Source organism: Humulus lupulus, chromosome 5, assembly GCF_963169125.1.
Source record: "Humulus lupulus chromosome 5, drHumLupu1.1, whole genome shotgun sequence".
Lineage (NCBI taxonomy): Eukaryota > Viridiplantae > Streptophyta > Magnoliopsida > Rosales > Cannabaceae > Humulus > Humulus lupulus.
Genome location: NC_084797.1, coordinates 224,912,092 through 224,932,821, shown reverse-complemented (window position 1 = coordinate 224,932,821; position 20,730 = coordinate 224,912,092). Strand labels below are relative to the sequence as shown.

Genomic DNA, 20,730 nt, shown 5'->3' with positions numbered 1-20,730 from the left:
ATTATTGTCATCATCAATAGTACAAAGTTTGATCATCCTATCATATGAATAACCATTTCCCACAAAAGTTCCAATTTAGTCAAAGTGAGTTTACCGGATTCAAACTCTATTTTGATACCGGATTTACTCAATAGACTTCCACTCACAATGTTTCTAGTCATATCTGGAACATTGAAAACAATAGCTAGTGCCACTTTCTTTCCATTAGTGAAGAACACATCAATGCAACTCATTCTAAGTACATTGTATCTCTTTTCATTTCCCATTTGGACTTCAAGTCCCACCTTTGCACTTTCAAAAGTTTTGAAAATAGTGTTATCATAGGTTACATGAATGGTGGCACAAGTATAATACCACCATCCTTACTCCTTTCCTTGGGTTGCATTATCTTCACTCAAGGTTGCAATGATCTCAACATCAAATGCATTGGCCTTGGGTATTCTTACATAGGTTTGCAATGATCTCATCATCAAATGCATTGACTTTAGTATCTTCACTTTCTTTTGAAATGATCTCATCATCAATTGCATTGACATTTTCACATTCTCTTAAGGTTGCATTAGTCTCATCACTATATGCTTGAACTGTGTCAGTTTTCTTTAGGGTTATCATATATTTATCATCGAATGCATTATTCTCAATAAGGGTTGCAATGCAATCCTCATTGAATGCATTAAATTTAATCAAGGTTACAAATATCTCATCATGAATTAAAGTAACTCAATTAAATTCGTTTAGAAGAGCAATGATTTCATCATCATTTGCCTTAACCCTAATCTCATTATGGTTAATTTTACAATTACTATATCTTACATAATGATCAATAACTTTACAAACAAAACAAGTATAACAATCACCCTTGAATTGTTTATTAACATTGACCATTGTACTCTTAACATAAGCAATAATCTCAAACTCACAAAAATATGGCAACAAACATATTTCATTCAAATTCTTGAAATTTACACATTTAAAAACAATGAATTTGATGATACCAAGCTCCTTAAGTATGTAATCCCATTGTGTTGTCTCATCCTTTGTTGATGAAGACTTTGAATCCATATCCACATTCATGTACAACATTTCCAAATAGAATTTTCTTTGATCTCCCATGGTTGTGTGTTCAACACAAAGCAAATCTTTAAGCAAAGATTTGAAGGTTGTAGAAGATGAACCATTTTCCCTAATTGTTGATTGTGCAAAACACAAAAAGAAAGTAATTAGAATTAAAGATTTTGATTGTTGGGAATTTAAGGTTTTACACTTTCTTAATCAACAATGCATAATAGGAAAAATTAAATTTTACAAACCTAGATGCTAATCAAGAACCTTATTCAAAGTATGAATGCAAATCTTGATAATCAAAGAACCATGTTCATAGTATGAATGTAAATCTTGAAAACAAAGGATTAAGTGATTAAATATTTATATGATGAACTTAGAAATGTTTAATCACCAATACTAACAACATAAACACAATAAAATTACAAAAATACAAGATTAGGGTTAGAGAGATACAACCTTTTGTATTGAGCAACTTGAATCTTCAAACTTGGGGAACTTCTAAGGCTTATACATAATAAGAATATTGTTGTCAAAAATCTCTATTCCAAGCCTTCCCTTATTGCTTGAAGCTTCAACCAAGTAGAATGAGATTTGAGATTGAACAAGCCTTAAAACTCATGCAAGTCAAGCAATGCTTGATGAGTTTCTTGGAGAAAACTTTGGTCTTTGAGAGAGAGAGAGAGAGAGAGAGAGAGAGAGAGAGAGAGAGAGAGAGAGAGAGAGAGAGAGAGAGAGAGAGAGAGAGAGAGAGAGAGAGAGAGAGAGTCTTCCAAAACTCTATGAGAGCCCTTTTATAGTGTAGGCACCGTCATTAGGACTAACAAATAGGATTAAAGATAATTAACTCGTCATTTGTAGCTTATTTTTACGTGTTTGTATGGACACGTCAGGCGATATGTCACCTACTAGCAGGCGATGTATCGACTGCTAGGGCTTTTGAGCCCCTTCGCATTTAGGCGATGCAACGCCTCTTAGGAGGCAACACATCGCCACTTCCTCTGACTTTTGACCATTCTATTGGTCCTAAAATTGATCCAAATGCTACCAAACTTTTTGTGAATCCTTAGATACCTCCATGTATCACTTTAGACCCATAAAAGTCACTTTTAGATGCCTACTACATAATCTCATGTTTTCACTTCAACGTACACCGTTAAGTATTTTGTACCTCATTGTGTAAACAACTTAACTATTATATTTAACCAATCTCAATATATATATATGTATGATTAATTAAATCTAAACTTTATTGACATTTTTTTTGTCCAATGAGTAAGAAATCATTTTAGTTATATTGTCTAATAACAATTATCACAATTTGCAAAACTCTAAAGATGATATTATTTTGTAAGTTTATATAATTTTCTTAAAAATTATATAATATTTTTGCAAAACTCTAAAAACGATATTCTTTTGTATGCTTTTACATAATTTTTTAGATAAAAATTATTAACATTTTTGTCAAACAAATCTACTCTACTTACATTTTGTAGGGAATTTGATATAAATGAACTTTGTTTCAAATAATAAAAAAGTTTTTAAAGTTTAACTAATAATCAAAATAAGTTTATTAAAAGTAAAAATTTGTAATAATAAAAATAATGTAAACATAAAAAGCCTCACGACACACTTGCCGTTTTTCAATGCTAACTATATACACAATCTTTTTGGTTTTTATTTTGTAGGTAACATGGTGTCTTTCGTGACGTTCCTCTCTCCAGTGTGAGATATATAAATCTTGTATGGTTCAGTTTATTATATATTAAGCATATATGTCTATTAATATATTCAATATTTGTTGTGTGTTAATATTTGCAGCCCAAAATTTCACAAGATATACAAGAGAAAGTCAGCAGAAGCCAGAAGGGTTTCAATCAGTACAGTACGTGATTTGACTACTGAGCTCCATGCTATGGATATATTATGGCTTGCCTAAGAAAGATCTGATACTTCTCACTATCAACACATTTGGGTGTGTCGTAGAGAGTAGAGACAAAACTCCCAAGAAACCTAGGGTATACAAAACTCAATCCACCTTTATTATTATTAATATTAATAATAATAATAATAATTATTATTAGTAATAAATAATATAATAATATGAATTAATTAATGCAGATTGAGACGGTGAATCTTCTTTTGTTGTTGAATGTTTTTGGTTACGACTTGGTGCTTGTCTTGACTACCTTCCTTGCTAAAGGAGATAAACGTCTCCAAGCTGTTGGATGGATCTGCCTTGCTTTTAGCCTTGGTGTATTTGCTGCACCTCTTTGTACCATGGAAATACTGTAAAACCTCAATATAAAAATAGTTTTAGGACCAAACGAGAAAGTTAAGATACTTAACTGTACATATAATTATTACTAGAGATATATTTTCTTAATATAAAACTTAAAAAAGTTATGACTTATTATAATATAGAGGTTATTTTTATTTATAAATTGCAAAAGTTGAGAATAATTTTTTATTTTTATTAAATAAAATGGAAGCGTTTTACTATAATTATATATATAACATATATATTAGCGTGAGATTATTAATCATTAATATATTTTAATATTAATTTGTGCAAAGGCAAGTTATAAAAACCAAGAGCGGAGAGTTTATGTTGTTCCAGTTATCATTTTCCTTGACATTAAGCTCAGTCACGATGTTCTTCTACGGTCTTCAGCTTAAGGACTATAAGATAGATGTAATTATATGTACATATATATTATATAAAATATATAATCTTTCAAATTACTGATGAGAAAGGCGAATTGGTGACTATTGAAAATCTGGAATACTCTCTTTGTGTCTGTGAAGACCAATTGGTTCTCAACTGGCTGCGGTAGTCTCTTTCCTCTCCAATCTTGAGTTAGGTGGTAAGGTGCAAGACTAGCAATGAGCTATGGAAAACATCTCTGATATGCTCAGTGTGGCTGAAGTTCAGATCTCAAAAGATGATCTCATTACGTACATCCTAGTAGGGCCAGCCCTGAAAAAAAGTGGGCCTAAGACGGTTTTAATAAATTTGAAAAATATGAGTCATTTTGTATATATAATTTTTTTTATGTAATTTTAAATAAAATTAAACTAATATTTAGTAATATAAATACATTCCAAACTAATAATTCATTACATAAACTTATAAATTTCAATATATTACTTATATATTACATGATATTTTTGGGCCCTGGGTAGGGGTGGGCCCTAGACACGGGCCTAGCCTGCCTATGCCCAGGGCCGGCCCTGCATCCTAGTATTCTCATACAACAGAATAACTCACTCAGTTTGCAAGAAGTGCAATCTCTACTTCTCAGCCAAGAGAATCGCATTGAGATGTGGTTTGCCGCTGAAACCCTCGCCATCTTCAATCTGTGTACTAATTTGCTCAGATTGGCCAACGTGGTCGTGGTGCTTCGAACAATCGTGGTAGAGCATCTGTTGATTGCTCCAATGGATGATCCAGTGCATGTGTTCGTGGCTCTGGATGTGGATCTGGCAACTCCAAGGTCATAAGCCAGGTTTGTGGCAAAGCTGGATACACTCACTACAAAAAATCTTAGTTTTAGTCCTAATAAATTTTGTGATTACAAGTAAAAAAATTGTGGCTAAAGAAAAATCATCTAACTTGTGTTATCACTACAAGTAAAAGTTTGTTATTCACAACAAACTTTATCATTAAAAATAATAGGTTATGACTAAACTACATTAGTGACAATTTGTGATTAAGTATGACTTTTTAGTCACAAATAATTTCTTGTTGTAACTAAAAGTAGTATTTAGTCATACAAAATATATGTTGCGATTAAAAAGTTGCAGGGTACATTTATTTGTAGTGACTACCTATGTTTGTTGACATATAGGCACGATGATGATTATCAACATACCTCTTCATCATCATCATCTTCTACCACCAAGTCTTCCTTTCTTGCTACTCCTGATATATATAGTAGCTGATCCTGCCTAGTACGCGGACAGTGGAGCTATAGACCACATCACAACAAATATAATCAATCTCATAGTGGCCCTAAACAACTCATGGTTGGCAACGGTAAGCTTTTCACATTACACACTGTCATCGCTTCTATTCCTTCTAGTTACAATCGTTCTTTGCATTTGAAAAATGTTTTATACGTGCCTTCTTTTCATAAGAGTCTGATTAGCACTTCCAAACTAACTGCTAAAAACAATGTTTTTGTAGAGTTTCACTCGGACACGTGCTATCTAAAGGACAAGGCAACATGAAATTTGCTTCTTTCTAGAAGAACAACTTAGAGATGGACTCTACTCTCTGTCAAGTATCAAACACCAACCCAACTCAGTCAGGTCAACAAGTCTACCGAATAAATCTTGTAATCATACTGTGTGTTTTACCATTGTAAAAGTCAATCAATGTATATGGCATAGACGTCTCGGCCATCCTAACTCTAAAATACTAGGCATGTTAGCTTCTCAATTACCACAATGTAAAATGCAGATTACATGCTGACAATCATCTTGTCAGCATGGCAAAAGCCACATGTTTTACCATTTTCATTAGCTCAGACAAAAAGCACTCAACCATTACAATTACTTTACTCTGACTTGTGGTCCTGCACCATTACCATCTACAGATGGTTACAAACATTATATTTCCTTTTTAGATACCCGGTATACATGGATATATCCTCTAAGAACAAAATTATAGGCACTGTTAGTTTTTCAAGTGTTTAAAACTTACATTGAAAAACAAATTGGTCTACCCATAAAATACTTTCAAAGTGACTGGGGTGGGTTTAGAAAACATGACCCCATGTGCATAAAAAAATGGCGTGTAGAGAGGAAACATAGGCATATTGTAGAGTCATGCCTTACTTTGTTAGCTCAAGCATCCATGCCACTTCAGTTTTAGTGGGAAGCATTTCATACTTCAGTATTTCTCATAAATCGTCTTCCAACTCGTGTCCTTAAAGGCCAGTCTCCATACTATAAATTGTTTCAATGTAATCCAAACTATTCATTCTTTATTAAGGTGTTTAGGTCAGCTTGTTATCCTTTTCTACAACCTTATAATAGACATAAACTTCAATTTAGGTCCTCCATGTGCTTGTTCATTGGCTATATTTTAGACCACAAAGGTTATTGTTGTGATATAATTTGATCAATAATGTGCAAGTGTACGTAGTCATAAAATAAGTAATATAATGATGAGTTGAGTATCATCTCCATAGGGATTGAATTAGCAAATAATTGTGTGCAAATCAATTACCAAACAAAAAAAATTTAATAGTGGTGAAAAATAAATTGAAAATGCTTGAAATAAACTAAAATGACAGTCTAAAAGCAAGAGAAATTCAATTCGTTGAAATGAGCTTGAATTATTAAATTCGTCTATGTCAAGTGCCCTGTACGTTTAGCTGCAGTAAAATCTCAGCAAAATTATCAGAGTTAACAAGAATTCAAAATAAGTTCATAGAACTTTCCCAAATCCTATGGTATTAATTCTTTTACCCAATTAAACATATTCATATACCAATCAAGTTTAAGAATTCAATTCACAATTGTTACACAAGACAAATAACACATTCCCATGCTATTCACAAAACATAATCTAACAAGATTATCTACTTGTGTCATTCAAGTTCATCCATTATATTCAAACTTCCCAACACAAATATAACTAATCATCTTGCTATTGATGGACAAAACAACAACAAGGATTTATCTTTAAGCACACTTGAATGAACAATGAGTATTTTTGCTAAAAATAAAGTGCTAGAAATTTAAAAATAAGACATAGAGTTCATCAATAATTCAAGCCTCAAAAGATTTAGTTCATGACTAAATTCAAGAGCACAAATCCAAAATCAAAACAACACATGGGTATTTAAATAGAAGAAGCTAAGGAAATTACAAACATAAATGAGATTAAAGAGGAGAAAACAAGCCAAACATGATGAATTAATAATCTTGTGCTCAATGAGATCAAGGCTAGATCTTATTTCTATTGTTATATTAATAGAATATAACATTAAGAAAAAAAGGAGAAGACTTCAGATGCATTTAACGTTATTTTCCAAGTGAGAAAAATAGAGAATTTTGTTCTCTCTGTATTATGAGAAGAACACTCTTTCATGTGTTGAGATTCAAAAGTGTGTTCTTGTGTATCCTACCAAACAACATAGGCATCCACTTGTCTCCTTCTCTTTGTGCGAGCCATAGTATGGAAGATGATGGGTTAGGAGGCTAATGTGCTATTTGATCTACATGTGTTCTACATCCAGAATGTATTTGTAATTTTCTATTTTATTCAGATTCATGCGTATGAGAAAGATTCCATTCTAGTTATGGTTCCTAGAGTGATTTACTCTTATGCTTTAATAATTTTTATTATTGCATTGAAATATTATCCCATGCTTCCGCTGCATTGTCACATGGTCAAAAATCAACAGTTAGCACTAACAAAGGCAAAGTACAATCCTCAAAACAAAAACAAAGCAACAACAACAAGAAAAACTAAAAACAAGATAAAAGACACCAACAAGAAACAAAAACAACAAAGCTACTGCCACTAACAAAAGAAATAAAAAAAACAACTAAGGAAATAAATGAACACGAGCTGAGATAAGAAAACTCCCCCCGCTTATCCTTCGAAATTGTCATCTGAAGGGATAAGGTCGATTTAGAAGCAATGACCTTCTTTTTGGTTGGTGGTGAAGTAGAGGAATTGGCGAGTTTCCATTTCTGAGTATGCGACTTAGTGACTACCTTTGGTGGATTCAAAGCTTTGGCAAGATTGGTTGTTGTTGCTCACAAATCATGAATCACAAGTGGATACCAGAATCAAACAACACAAAAGATTAATTCCACTTGTTTAGCATCTCAAATGGTTTCCCAAAAGAAAAACCCCACAATCACAGAGCAAGGCAACCAACAATTTCACCCCTTAGAGAGCTTTAAGATCAAAGTTGTTGAGAGTAATGCAGCAAGAAGGTGGAGGCAGCTCGGAACTGGGCTTAAACATAGAAGAGGAGGATGGTAGTGAGATGAGGAGATTTTTTTATCTCGGACCTTTAGCTGGTCGGAGAGAAGTGGTGGTTAGACTCGTACTTGGGATGCGTGGATGGGGTTGCGTGCTTGGGGTGCACGTCGAAGGCTCGGGTCTGGGTTCTCGACGCTGGGGTTGGGGTCGAGATAGTGATGAGCTGTGCCTGGGAGGCTCGAATTGGGGGTGGGTTTATGGTTGGTGCAGCTCATGGTTCTTGGTTCGTGGAAGGTGCGACGACCAAGATGTAGGTGAGATGGCGGTAGCTAGTCGGAGGTGATGGTGGAGACGGGATGGCTGGTGGTGAAGGCTAGGGTAGGGAAGAAGAAGAAAAGGATCGGGCAGCCTCTAATTTTTATTTTTTCCATTTTTCTTAATTTTTAATATATTTTTTTAATTGAGAAATGGAACCCACTTGTGAGCCAACGCCCCATTTTCATGCAAGCTCGTAGAGCCCTCTGACTTGTGGTGTTTCAACTTGAAAATTTTGCTGCAGCAAAATTTTATGAGTAAAAATTTTGTTCCAGCAAACGAAACTCTCATTTTTTCGGAATTATCACCCATTTTGCACCCCGTTTTGCTTCACCAAATTTTCCGCAAAAGCATCAAATCCTCAAATTACTTCCCACACACCATTTTCTTGCTTTTTAACACCTGAAACACATTGACAAACATAAAACTACTCCAAAAAACAACAATAAAATGAAATTAAACTAACAAAAAATTAAAATTATAATAACTTTTTTTTTTCAAACATAAAAATATTTAATAAAGGAAATGCAATGAGCTTAACTAAACTAAAACAAAATTAAAAATAAGTTAAAAAAACTTGGGTTGCCTCCCAAGAAGCGCTTGATTTAAAGTCGTCGGCTTGACTTTATGGAGAAGCACACATCAAAGAGAGGCTTCCACCCATAGAGAGTATCATATGCTTTCACACATGGGTCTTCATTGTGGATGCCCTCAAGCTTGGCTAGATTTGGAATTGATGAGCTCCAATGTTCAACTTAACTTTCTTTGGAAAAATAAGCATGATGGATGCCAAGGAATGATGCTAATGGAGGTGGAGGTGGTGGTGGCCAATAAGGATTGCCATATGTGTACTCTTCCATTACCATGAGCTCACTATACCGAGGACCGAGCACTTGTTGCATGAGGGGTGGTGGTGGATTTAGCCTTTCTTCACTACATTGCTCAAACAATTTATCCACATCTTGGGTAGAGATAGCATTCGACATTATTATTTTCTCTTCCTTTTCTTCGTCACTTTGGATTGAAGAGGGCTCCATTTGATGCTCAAATTCTTCCATTGGTAGCTCTTTCTCCTTACCACTCCCCAAATTGACCTCCTCACTTTGTGCTTTTCCCCTTGAATTTTCCCAATCATTAAGCACATCACCATAGGGTCTATTACACAACTCATTGGCCAATAGCCCAATTTGATTCTCCAAATTCCTCAAGGATGTAGCTTGTCTTTGAATCAAGGCATCATTTTTAGCCATATACTCCAACATCAATACTTCCAATGAGCTTGATTGAGCCACTTGAGGAGGATCCTCTTCCATGATTACTCCTTGAAAATCTTCCCAATTCTCCTCATTTTTGTCCTTAAGTGCAAGTGTCAAAAGTTGGCTCCATATGGTTATGTTTGCTTTCCCACCCTTGGTTGGTCATTGAATAATTTAAATTCCACCATTCATTGTATTCTGCCATGTCTTCCAACATACAATAGGCTTCATCCATGTATAGTTGGTAGAAATTGGTGGTACCATCTCCTCTTTCTACTCATTCTCTTGTTGTGACATTCAACCCATTGAGGAATATCTCTAATTGACACTTTTTGGACAAACCATGGTATGGGAACCTCATTAGCAAAGTTTTGTATCTCCACCATGCCTTGTATAAAGGCTCCAAATCGTGTTGATCAAAATTCACAAGGACTTGACTATGAGACATCTCAAGTACCTAGCAAGCAAATCAAACCAACAAAACATAAAAAGGAACAAGAAAATTAAAAATTAAAAAATTAAAAATAAAAGACCAAATTGAAAGTTATTGATTTTAACAAACAAAATTTTACTAAATTCTGTAATGCCCTGGATAGCCAAGACCGCTACACTGTGTACTTATAAAGGTGTAGGACTTGCTAATCAAGTCATTTAGTGAAAAACGTGATACAGAAACCGCTAATGAACTAGGTTTAAAATATTTTGGTCTCAAAAGGGTACACTTCATATAACTAAACATTTTTACACATGGGATCCCAAAAAGGAACATCTTTCAAAAGTTTGTTTACAAAATTTCTGAAGTTTAAACAACTATTAGCCACTCTAAGGCAAAAAAAAGATGTTTCTGGTTCCCCTGCACCTGTCTCCCTCTCAACTGTGGCGGCTGAGCAGCTGATCATGTACATTCTGCTATCAGAGCTCTCCGAATCAGGGCTGATCAAGCTTGCCCTTGCCTTTACCTGCACCACGAAGCTCCCGTGAGCCAAGGCTTAGCAAGAAAACATATCATATTACATAACAAGAAATAACAACATTTGGATAACCCTTTAAGCATGTTCATACACTTAACATACCACAGTAATCACAAAGCATGAAGATTCAACCAAATAATCAACTAATCATCACCCAGCTATACAGCATAACAATCCACCAATCAATAATAACAAACAAATCACATAATAACCAGGGTCGACACCTTAGGTCGCACCCTCTGTTTACCCCACTGACTCCGGCCCGCTTAAACCGAGTTCAGTGCATAATAAGCTGTCCTCAGCTACCAGTGGCCGAGCCACACCCCGTGCGCTAGTGTAAACTTCGGCACTCTTAGGCCGTTGGTTTACTGTTCACATGGCATAATACCATCCTTTACAAAGCATACAGAATAGGGAACCCTTAGTCCCATTATAAATCCACAACCGGGTGCAGTTTTCTTACCTTTAGTTCCCAAGTGCACTGACTATGAGCGATGCCTCTTGAGCAGGATTCGATCCCCAAGCCCTAGCTTAGTACCTAGTCACAACCAAGATAAAGGATACCATCAATAATCATAAAAGGGCTTCTAGATATAGTTCTAGTCTCCGAAACATTGAATTCCACCAAGCATGGTAGTAGATTCAATCCCAAGCACCCTAGGTGAAATTCCCATGCTTAAAGTCCCAAAATCCCAAAATCTCTTAAGGGCCGCAGCTCAAGCCACCCATGTCGCGGCATAGCCCCCAAACAGAGCCCATCCAGGCTCAGAACCAGACACGGGTCGCGACCCTACAAGCCCCATGCCGCGACCCGCCCTCCTTCCTCGGCACACTTTAGCTTCAAAGGGCTGTGGCTCACCAAAAACTATGACGCGGCCCGATCCCTTCGAACCTAGAAAAACCACCATTTTTTACTCCTAAACCTCACTCAAAACCATCCAAAACCATCCCAATTCAACAACTCAATTATCCCAAAACTACTCACATGATTCCAGCAATACAACCCAGTTGAAACCTAGTTTAGAAACTCATTAAAAAACTCACTTCAATCCTTGAAACTCACATAATCAAAAACATCAAAACCAGTCATGCAAACTCAGAATTTAAACTCTAAATTAAGAATTGAAGCTTACCTTCTTTGATGAACCAACTTCCTTAACAATTCTGAGCTAAAACCCAAGCTTTCAAGCCTCAATTCTGCCCTTCAACACCAAAGTTCATAAACACTTCAAAACCCAGCTATAACATAGAGTTTTAATCACCATGCTTCAAGCTTATATCTTACCTTAGTTCTTGACTGAATCCTTAGCTGAACACTGGACTAATCCTTCCAACCTCCAGCCTAATCCAATGAATTCCCAGCTAAAATCCTCAAGTTCTAGTAGTTTTCCTTTGAGAGAGAAAGGGAGAAAGAGGGAGGGCCAGTTCCTTATGTTCTACTGTATTCTGAGTCTTTTTACTTAGTCTATCCTTAGGTAATTAGGTTAATCCCAAGGCTCGGGGTGCCGGAAACATTCCCGAGGGAAAAATGGTAAAATCCCCCAGTATTCCCACCTAGACAACCTAACCTCAAATATATCTCCAATTATTTATTTCCATAACCCGATAACCTAAATAACCATCCAATACTTAAAATACCCCTTGACTTGTCCGAAGTAAAGTACTAAGCCCCGTTGTGACTTTCTCGCTAGCTAGCTCCCTAGGATCGCCTCAAGTCGAATGCTGCAGAGTTACCCACATAATAATGTGGTTCTCACAATTATAGCATATATTCATATAAACATACTAACATGCTTATTATACTTTTCATGCATTAAATCAATAAATTCACACATAAACCAATTATGCCCTCCCGGCACACTAATCAAGGCCCTTAAGCCATATTAGTGATTTTGGATCGTTACAAATTCAATCCCTGACAACGACGCCAAAAACTTGTTGTGATATAATTTGATCAGTAATGTTCAAGTGTACACAGTCACAAAACAAGTAATATAAGGATAAGTTAAGTATCATCTCCACATGGATTGAACTAGCAAATAATTATGCGCAAATCAATTATCAAACAATTTAATAGTGGTGAAAAAAAAATTGAAAATGCTTGAAATAAACTAAGATGACAATATAAAAGCAAGAGAAATTAAATTGGTTGAAATGGGCTTGAATTATTAAATTCTTTTATGCAAGTGATTGTACGTTTTGCTGCAGCAAAATCTAGCAAAATTCCCAGAGTTAACAAGAATTCAAAATAAGTTCATAGAACTTTTCCAAATCCTATGGTAGTAATTATTTCACATAATTAAACATATTCCCATGCCAATCAAGTTTAAGAATTCAATTTTAAGCTTCAATTCACAATTGTTACACAAGACAAATAACACATTCCTATGCTATTCACAAAACATAATCTAACAAGATTATCTACTTGTGTCATTCAAGTTCATCCATTATATTCAAACTTCCCATCACAAATATAACTAATCATCTTGCTATTGATGGACAAAACAACAAAAAGAATTTATCTTTAAGCACACTTGAATGAACAATGAGTATTTTTGCTAAAAATGCTAGAAATTTAAAACTAAGACATAGAGTTCATCAATAATTCAAGCCTCAAAAGATTTAGTGCATGGCTAAATTTAAGAGCACAAATCCAAAATCAAAACAACGCATGGGTATTTAAATAGAAAAAGCTAAAGAAATTACAAACTTAAGTGAGATTAAAGAGGAGAAAACAAGCCAAAGATGGTGAATCAATAACCTTGTCTTCATATTCTTCCTTGGATTCTCCTTTTGAAGCTTGGAATTTCTTCTTCTTCTTTTTCTTCTTCTTCATTTCTCTTCTCACTCTATCTACAATGTCAACTCTAGGATTCTCCCACTAAAATGGTGGCTGCCTTTATTTTTATTGATGCTAGGGTACCAATCTTTCCCTAGTTAGAAGGCCCACATCATTTGTCTATACTTTTGGTCCACTCCTTTTGTCTCTCTTTTTTTCGTTTCTACAAAATGCTCCAAAATGCAGCTCATTGCCTTTGATTTTTGCCACCTCATTACTCATTGCCAACTCAATTAATGACATGCGAAGCATCTCTTCTTTATATGCTGAAATCACCCACTTGAATTCTGATGAAAATGCTCTAGCAAAATTTCCTTTCTACAACAAAATCTTAAATTTCAGCACAAACAAAACAACTTAGAAACCAATTTTCTTTTCATCTTTCTCCTTGAATAGTTTATGCACAAATTCATTACTTTCCTACTTTCAGCTCTTAAAAATTAACAAGACACCATAAACTCACAACAACAAAAAAAAGAAATGAAATTAACTAAAAATAACAACAAAAAGCAAATATCATTCTTCCTAATTCTACATTTATAAGTTTAAAAGTATAAAAATAACTCTGTATTCAAGAGTTATCAGTTATAAATGTTTACATCAGTCTGGTCGTGTCTACATAACTAGAAATTGCATCTTTGATGAGTCAAAATTTCCATATGTACATTTATTTCATGGTGTTGTTCCTTATAACTCCTAAGTAGAGTCAAGTCTCTTTCCCTCTCTGAGAGTTTCTCTTGTCACAACTCAACCTTCTATGCCCCCTTCCACGATAACCACCACTTTAGAGTCCATCGACATAGTTGCTCCTTCCTTGCCAACAGTTGTCTCTGCTGCCTCGACATCTATTGAATCATCATCAGCTGGAGTGTCTACACGAGAGGCTTCTATTTCTCAGTCTACAGGTTCGCACTCACCTGTGTAATTCCTATCTAATTTTTCTCAACAAGGATCACCAGTAGATACCATATCAGTTGCAAATCCTCTTCATGATCACCAAGACAGTAACTCAAATCTTCCATCACTATAGACCTGCTCTAACATCAATTCATCTAATGGAAACGAGAATCAAATCTGGATTTCCAAAACCAAATGTCTTGACAGCAACTAAATATCCTTTGAATATTGCAGCAGGTCCTCATGAACCATCTACAGTCTCTCAAGCTCTTGCAAGTCCAAAATGGAAGCAAGCCATGATAACTGAATATGAAGGTCTCTTGTCTAATGGCACTTGGTCACTCGTTCCGCCACCTGCCTCTACCAATGTAGTTGGTAATAAATGGGTGTTTGAGACCAAGTTTAATCCCGATGGTTCAGCTCAATGCCACAAGGCCCGCTTGGTTACGAAAAGATATCATCAAACTCTGGGAATTGATTTTTATGAGACTTTTAGCTCGGTCATTAAGCCGACTACGGTGCGCATTGTTTGGCTGTTACAGTTCATTTTTCTTAGGACATTCAATAACTTGATGTAAATAATGCATTTCTCAATGGTGTTCTCCAAGAGACAGTATATATATGACTCAACCCGAGCACTACAAGAAAATGGGGTCTTTACCTACCAATTGTAAGTGTAGGTAAAACTAGCCTAATGGTGGGTAATATGGTTTACCTACCAATATTGAATTGGTAGAGATTGGTAGGTAAAAGTTAGTGGGGAAAGAGTCTTTACCTACACTTATTAACACTGGTAGGTAAAAGAATCAGTGGACCCCACTAAGTTATAAATCAATTGATGAGTCATCAGATGACGTGTTTGATGACATGGCATCCTACGTGTATGCTGACATGGTTTTTGTAGTTTTACGTGTCTGATGACGTGGCATCCTGCGTGGCATCCTACGTGGCATCCTGCGTGGCATTCTGCGTGGCATCCTATGTGGCATCCTATGTGGTATCATTTTATTAGCCCACATAGCATTATTTTATTGGTTTATTACACAATTTATATTTTGTTCAAATTTAATGGTTATGTGTAGGTAAAAGATAATAACAGTTATTTGTAAATGTTCTATATTAGAATAAACTATAAAAAAACCATTCAATAATAAAATGTTTAATGCTAAAATTCTTTATAATGTTCAATACTAAAATAAGTCATAAAGTTATCATTTTAAGGTTACCCCTACCAAAATAAAAAAAAAAATCATAAAGTTCGTTCCTTAGTAAATTAATGTAAATAAACTAAGAATCATCTTGTGACTCCCGAACTGAAATAGATGGCGACTCTCTTAAATTTGCATCTAAAGCTTGGTCTGTTGGAGGTGGTGGAGGCGGTGCCATCAAATTGTTAATATCGATGGATCAGCATCTGGAGTTAAATCAGTCCACCCTGCGTGGGTTTGTTATAGGAATTTGGCCTATAACCATCACAGTAGTATCCATTGCATGCATCTATCTGTAAATGAAGAAAGTAATTTATGAAAAACAGCATATTAAGATACCACGCTTGATAAAATTTAACCGCCACTACTCTGAAAGTTTCACCTGTCCCTATACATTCTTACAACCATGGAACCCCAGCACCAGTTTGCCTGCACATCCAGAGCATCAGTTTGCCTGCACATCACCCATGGAACCGCAGCACCAAGGCTTAAAGCCATCTTTGCTGCCCACTTAACATAGTCCTTTCCTTTCTGCCCAAACTTCCCTTCAAAATTTCCGTATTCATTTTCAATCTGATAAATTTGCAATAAGAACATATAAGAAAATGTAAAGCATCTTAACAATCAAAGAGGTAGACAACATAAGGATTATGATTCAAATGAACTACTTTAATCTCTACATTTAGTATAGTTGAAAAAAAAATTATTCAACATGAATTCCACACTATATAAGCAACAAGGGACAAAAAACCAAAACAATCAGGGATTAGCTCGTAATTCGTAATTCATAATTTTAAATGAGACTTCCATTCTACTTCTGTGGTTCTGCATGAATCATACTTAGCATTGCTGTGTATATTTTCCATAACCATTTCTGGGTTTTTCTTGAATTCAATTAGAACTGCAGAGAAAATGGATATATCTTAAAGCAATCTCAAGAAAAAGAATGGGATTATGAGTAACAAGCTTCTGTTTACATTCTTTTCCATAACTGCAAGCTTTATACTTCTAACTACTAAGGTACAAAGAAGGCAAACAAGAAACCGTGAAAGAAAAATCCAAGTTTGATATTCCACAACATACATTATTTTTGCTGCATACATATGTATACTAGTATAGTACTCCTCTATTTGATCCAATTCAAGTATTCAAGAATCCAACCAACTCAATTACATATACAGGTTCATACCCAATATTTGCATTTGTCTCAATTTTTTAACTTTGAATGGCAATGCAAGTAGAAAAGAAAAAAGAAGAGCTTTTTCTTTTAAAATGTTGTTGAAATGAACATACATTGGGTCAGAATATTAAGTTACTTAAAAGTTGGTCGTTGGGATTGGGTTCACACTCAATGAAATCAAATCAATGGGGATTTTTCAAAAATTCATTTTGACTGGAGAGTCTAGAAATAAAAATAAAAAAGTTGAGATTTTTTCTTTCCATTTTATTTATAATAAACAGAGGAAAAATCTTGGCAATTACAAGAAATAGCACCAGTGAATACATGTATTCAAAGGGTAGTAACCAAAATAAAAAGGAAAAAAAACCAAATCGAATCCCATCAAGCAAATCTGTTTCATAGTCCAAAAGAAGAGGACTTTTCCTGTGAGGGTCTTAAGCTAAGAATCTTGGTTATGCCTGAATGTAAAGTAAATCATCTCTCTTTCCTCTTCTACATAATCCATTATCATCATCATTATCAAACATCTCTTACATAGTTTGACCAAAAAACCTAAAAGAAATTGAAGATGCTATTATGAACTACTGTTTTTCCAAAAGATAGCATAATGTGAATGTACATATACAAAGAAACAAAACAAACCACACAAGAACTATTCTTCAGCAAACAGAAAACAGATACTTCAAATATATAATTTTTCACAGCCCAGTGGAGTGAGTGAGTGAGTGTATTAAGCTTCAAGAAATCAAATACAGAAAAGTTATTTCTAAATATACTAAAAAAAAAAAAAATCAGGACATTTCAGTTACCGTGTACGTGTGTGGTCGAGATGAGAGTCGTCCCTGTTGTAAATGGTGAGAGTAGGAATTTCAAAACGTGATAAGATCAAAATTCAACAAGGCACAGAAATGATGATACGATTGACCAATAAATTAATGCCTTAAATAATGTTTAGCATATATAACAAAAACAACAACAATAATAATAATAAGAATGTCGATTTGATGATCATCACAGTTTCCAATCATCAAGTACAAACATTTCTCAAGAGCACTAGTACTAGTACTACTATATATATAGTTCTAATATTGCTAGTGGCTAAGGGGGTTTGACAGAAGAGAGAGAGAGCATTTTTATAGGGTCTTTAAAAGTCTGAACCCACCAAGCAGGCCGCATGGCCACCCTCTGCAGCGATATATGTAAAGAAAGGCTTTTGGAAAAGACTGTAAATGATGCAGCAGTAAAAAGGAAGAGAGATAAAGGGTACTACATGCCATTGAAGGTGAGTCAGTAAACGTGGCTGTGTTCTGTACATAAGAAAACAAGAAAATCGATCTTTAACTTTGATTGTCTTGTTTTGCTACATGGAAAAGAGAGAGAGAAACCCCCCATCCATAGCCTGTAGTTGTAGATAGATATAGCTTAATTCAGTGCGACAGTAACCTGTACTCCATGCACACACACACACACCACTCTTACCCTACTAATACTACTGCTCTCACGGTACTAACACCACTTCATCTTACTCTGTTTTCACATGCCAAGCCAAGCCATCTCTCAATGTAATTGCCACCTGTTCATTAATTGTCATCTTTGTTGGACTTCTACCCCTTAAAATATAAAAATAAAAGGTCACAAACCCAGTTTAACAAGCTTTTGATGACCTCTCCACCTGTGTTCCTTCTCATTTTGCCTATGTACTTCTGTTTTTTTTTTAACTCCCAACTGAAATGAGAATTCCTTCAGCTGCTCTAGTAAAACATGTACAGATCACCTAATACTCTTACAATCTCCAATTCAACTAAATTCACCCCATGAGGAAAAAGATAGTAAAGAAAGCAAAGATGTGTAGACAACAATGTAATCCATTACAGTCTTCGGCCTGCTCTAAGTCTCTATGTGGTCCAACAAAAACCTCTCAGCCTCAGCACCCTCTTTAAATTGCCTCCATTACATTCTCTACCTTCACTCCCCTATGTTCTTACCCTCATTTTCCTGAGAAAATAAATTCAACATTTTTTTACTCAATGAATCACAAACTATACACTGTAATAATAATAATAATTATAGCAGAAGGCTTATAATAATTCTAGCTGCTTACAAATTTTGTCGAAGGAAAATTTAAGGTGAAATCTCTAAACCACACTTAAATCTCCCAAAATTAAACTCAAAATACAAACTAACAAACAAATAGCTATACTCATGTCAGAATAACTACCTCAAACAAGACATCTCATCACTAATCCTTCAAATTTGGAGATTTTCATTAGGGAAAATCATTGGAATACCTCAACAAGCAAATTTGTAAAGCCGCTCAATTCATCACCAACTGTTACAGCCTACAATCTGTCACCAGCCATTTCAATTTGCCAACAACTGCTCAAATCCACCACTTAACACTCCAATCGAAGAATACCTAAAACATATTGTTCTCACAAATTCAACAAATATTTATAGTTGAACACATTATTTATTCCAAAAACAAAAATTAGAACATATTATAGATATTTTTCACACATAACTAATGAGAAAATGAAAAAAAAATAGTGAGAGGGACAGAGCAATATCACAAATTACACACAATAGAGAGACACCCCAATGATATTATTACACCTGAAAAATAATAAACATATTAAGAACATTGGTGAAATAATAAATTAGTCAGAAACAATAAACCAGTGAGTGACCCGACCCACGCAAATACAAATATATATATATATATTGAAATCATTCCATCATTCATAAAAAAATGAGAAACAATGCATGTGGAATATAATTTTTATATATATTACAATTCACAAAAAGAATAGTTCACTTTGAGAATACTTCACTCTTTGACAAGTAAATCTATATATAAAACCATTTAAAATAAACTGTATATACGCTTTTCTCTTGCCCTCCCTTTCTAAGTGTTTAACCATCAAACAGGGAAATATCTATATGGTGTTCCATCATTTATAAAAATAAAATGCAAGGCATATGAATATAAATAGCCATAAAAAAAATTGAAACTAAAGTTCAAATCAAAAACCCCCCATATATGGTTTCAATATCCATTTTTTGAAGCGTCTCATAGGATCAATAAACAATTTTCAACTGAGATTCATATTCATAATACACCAAGAAATCAATGTAACACTCAAGAAAAAAACATACAGAAGTGAATCCTTAGTATTTTTTTAAAGAGGGAAAAACAGAACCCATTAACAATGATATAAATATATATTATAAGATATTACAGTTTCAGAACTTGGTTACAGAAGGTTCACTATGAATCAAACCTAAGAGAGATGCTGAGATAGTGAGTCCAGTTCACCGGGAGAGAGGAGTCGAGTTCAACGTGAGAGAGACGGATCTCCATCCTCCCAAAGCTTCGACTCAGCAACAACGATTTTGATGAAAGAGGACTTTGAAGGGAAGTAGCAGCAACGTCCTTATCTACGGTGGTTATTGTCATCGGAGGAAGTCATCGGAGGAAACTAGGTGCTCAAATGGGAAAGATGAGAAAATGAGAGAAAGTAAGAGTGTAGGCGGCTAATAAAGTGTGAAGAAGAAAGAAAAAAATGTTAGGTTAAGTTAATTCAGGGTATCTGTAAAAAAAAGTTAATTTAGGGTAGAAAATAGTTTTTAATTTATATTTGAAGTAATAGATTTTGTTTTTGTTTAATCTCATAACACATCATCGTAATTGTACACATGTCACTTCAAAAGTATAATAATATTGCCATGTCAGACAAAGACATGGCATATATAGTCCAAATATGATAATATTTCTTTGCTACATAAGCAGACATGTCACTATTATTTAATTATAAAATATATAATTGGGAGGGAAAATTTGGCTCCAAAAATTAATTGTGTTCCCTCCAATATTTTTGTAAGTAAAACTATTTACCTACACATGTATTGATTGGTCAACGTTTTCACCTACAAATATTACCAATCCAAAAATATTTGTAGGTAAAGCATTCATTTACCTACTAATAAATATTGGTAGGTGAGAAATCGGTAGGTAAAGATCAGATTTCTTGTAGTGGAGGGCTTCATTAATAC

The 20,730-nt window shown here is 34.7% G+C and overlaps 1 protein-coding gene and 1 long non-coding RNA gene across 6 annotated transcripts; one reads left to right on the top strand and one right to left on the bottom strand.

The window, feature by feature from the left end:
* Nucleotides 1–14,447: 14,447 nt before the first annotated feature.
* LOC133780005 (uncharacterized mitochondrial protein AtMg00820-like) lies at nt 14,448–14,867 on the top strand. The gene has a single exon (XM_062219892.1). The coding sequence runs from the start codon at nt 14,448–14,450 to the stop codon at nt 14,865–14,867; it is 420 nt and encodes a 139-aa protein (XP_062075876.1).
* A 565-nt stretch (nt 14,868–15,432) lies between these two features.
* On the bottom strand, nt 15,433–20,257 carry LOC133778252 (uncharacterized). Of its 5 annotated transcripts, none has more exons than XR_009869074.1 (5): nt 19,959–20,247; nt 18,896–19,093; nt 17,487–17,519; nt 15,880–16,070; nt 15,433–15,790 (listed from the first exon to the last, which is right to left on the bottom strand). It is a non-coding gene; the product is annotated as an uncharacterized LOC133778252 (long non-coding RNA). The 5 variants fall into 5 exon arrangements; XR_009869073.1 differs by having other exon boundaries at nt 18,966–19,093; nt 19,959–20,245; XR_009869070.1 differs by having other exon boundaries at nt 17,487–19,093; nt 19,959–20,257.
* Nucleotides 20,258–20,730: the final 473 nt, after the last annotated feature.

Coding starts and splice junctions, on each gene's coding strand:
- LOC133780005 (XM_062219892.1), top strand. CDS start 14,448: ATGGAAACGAGAATCAAATCTGGATTTCCAAAACCAAATGTCTTGACA.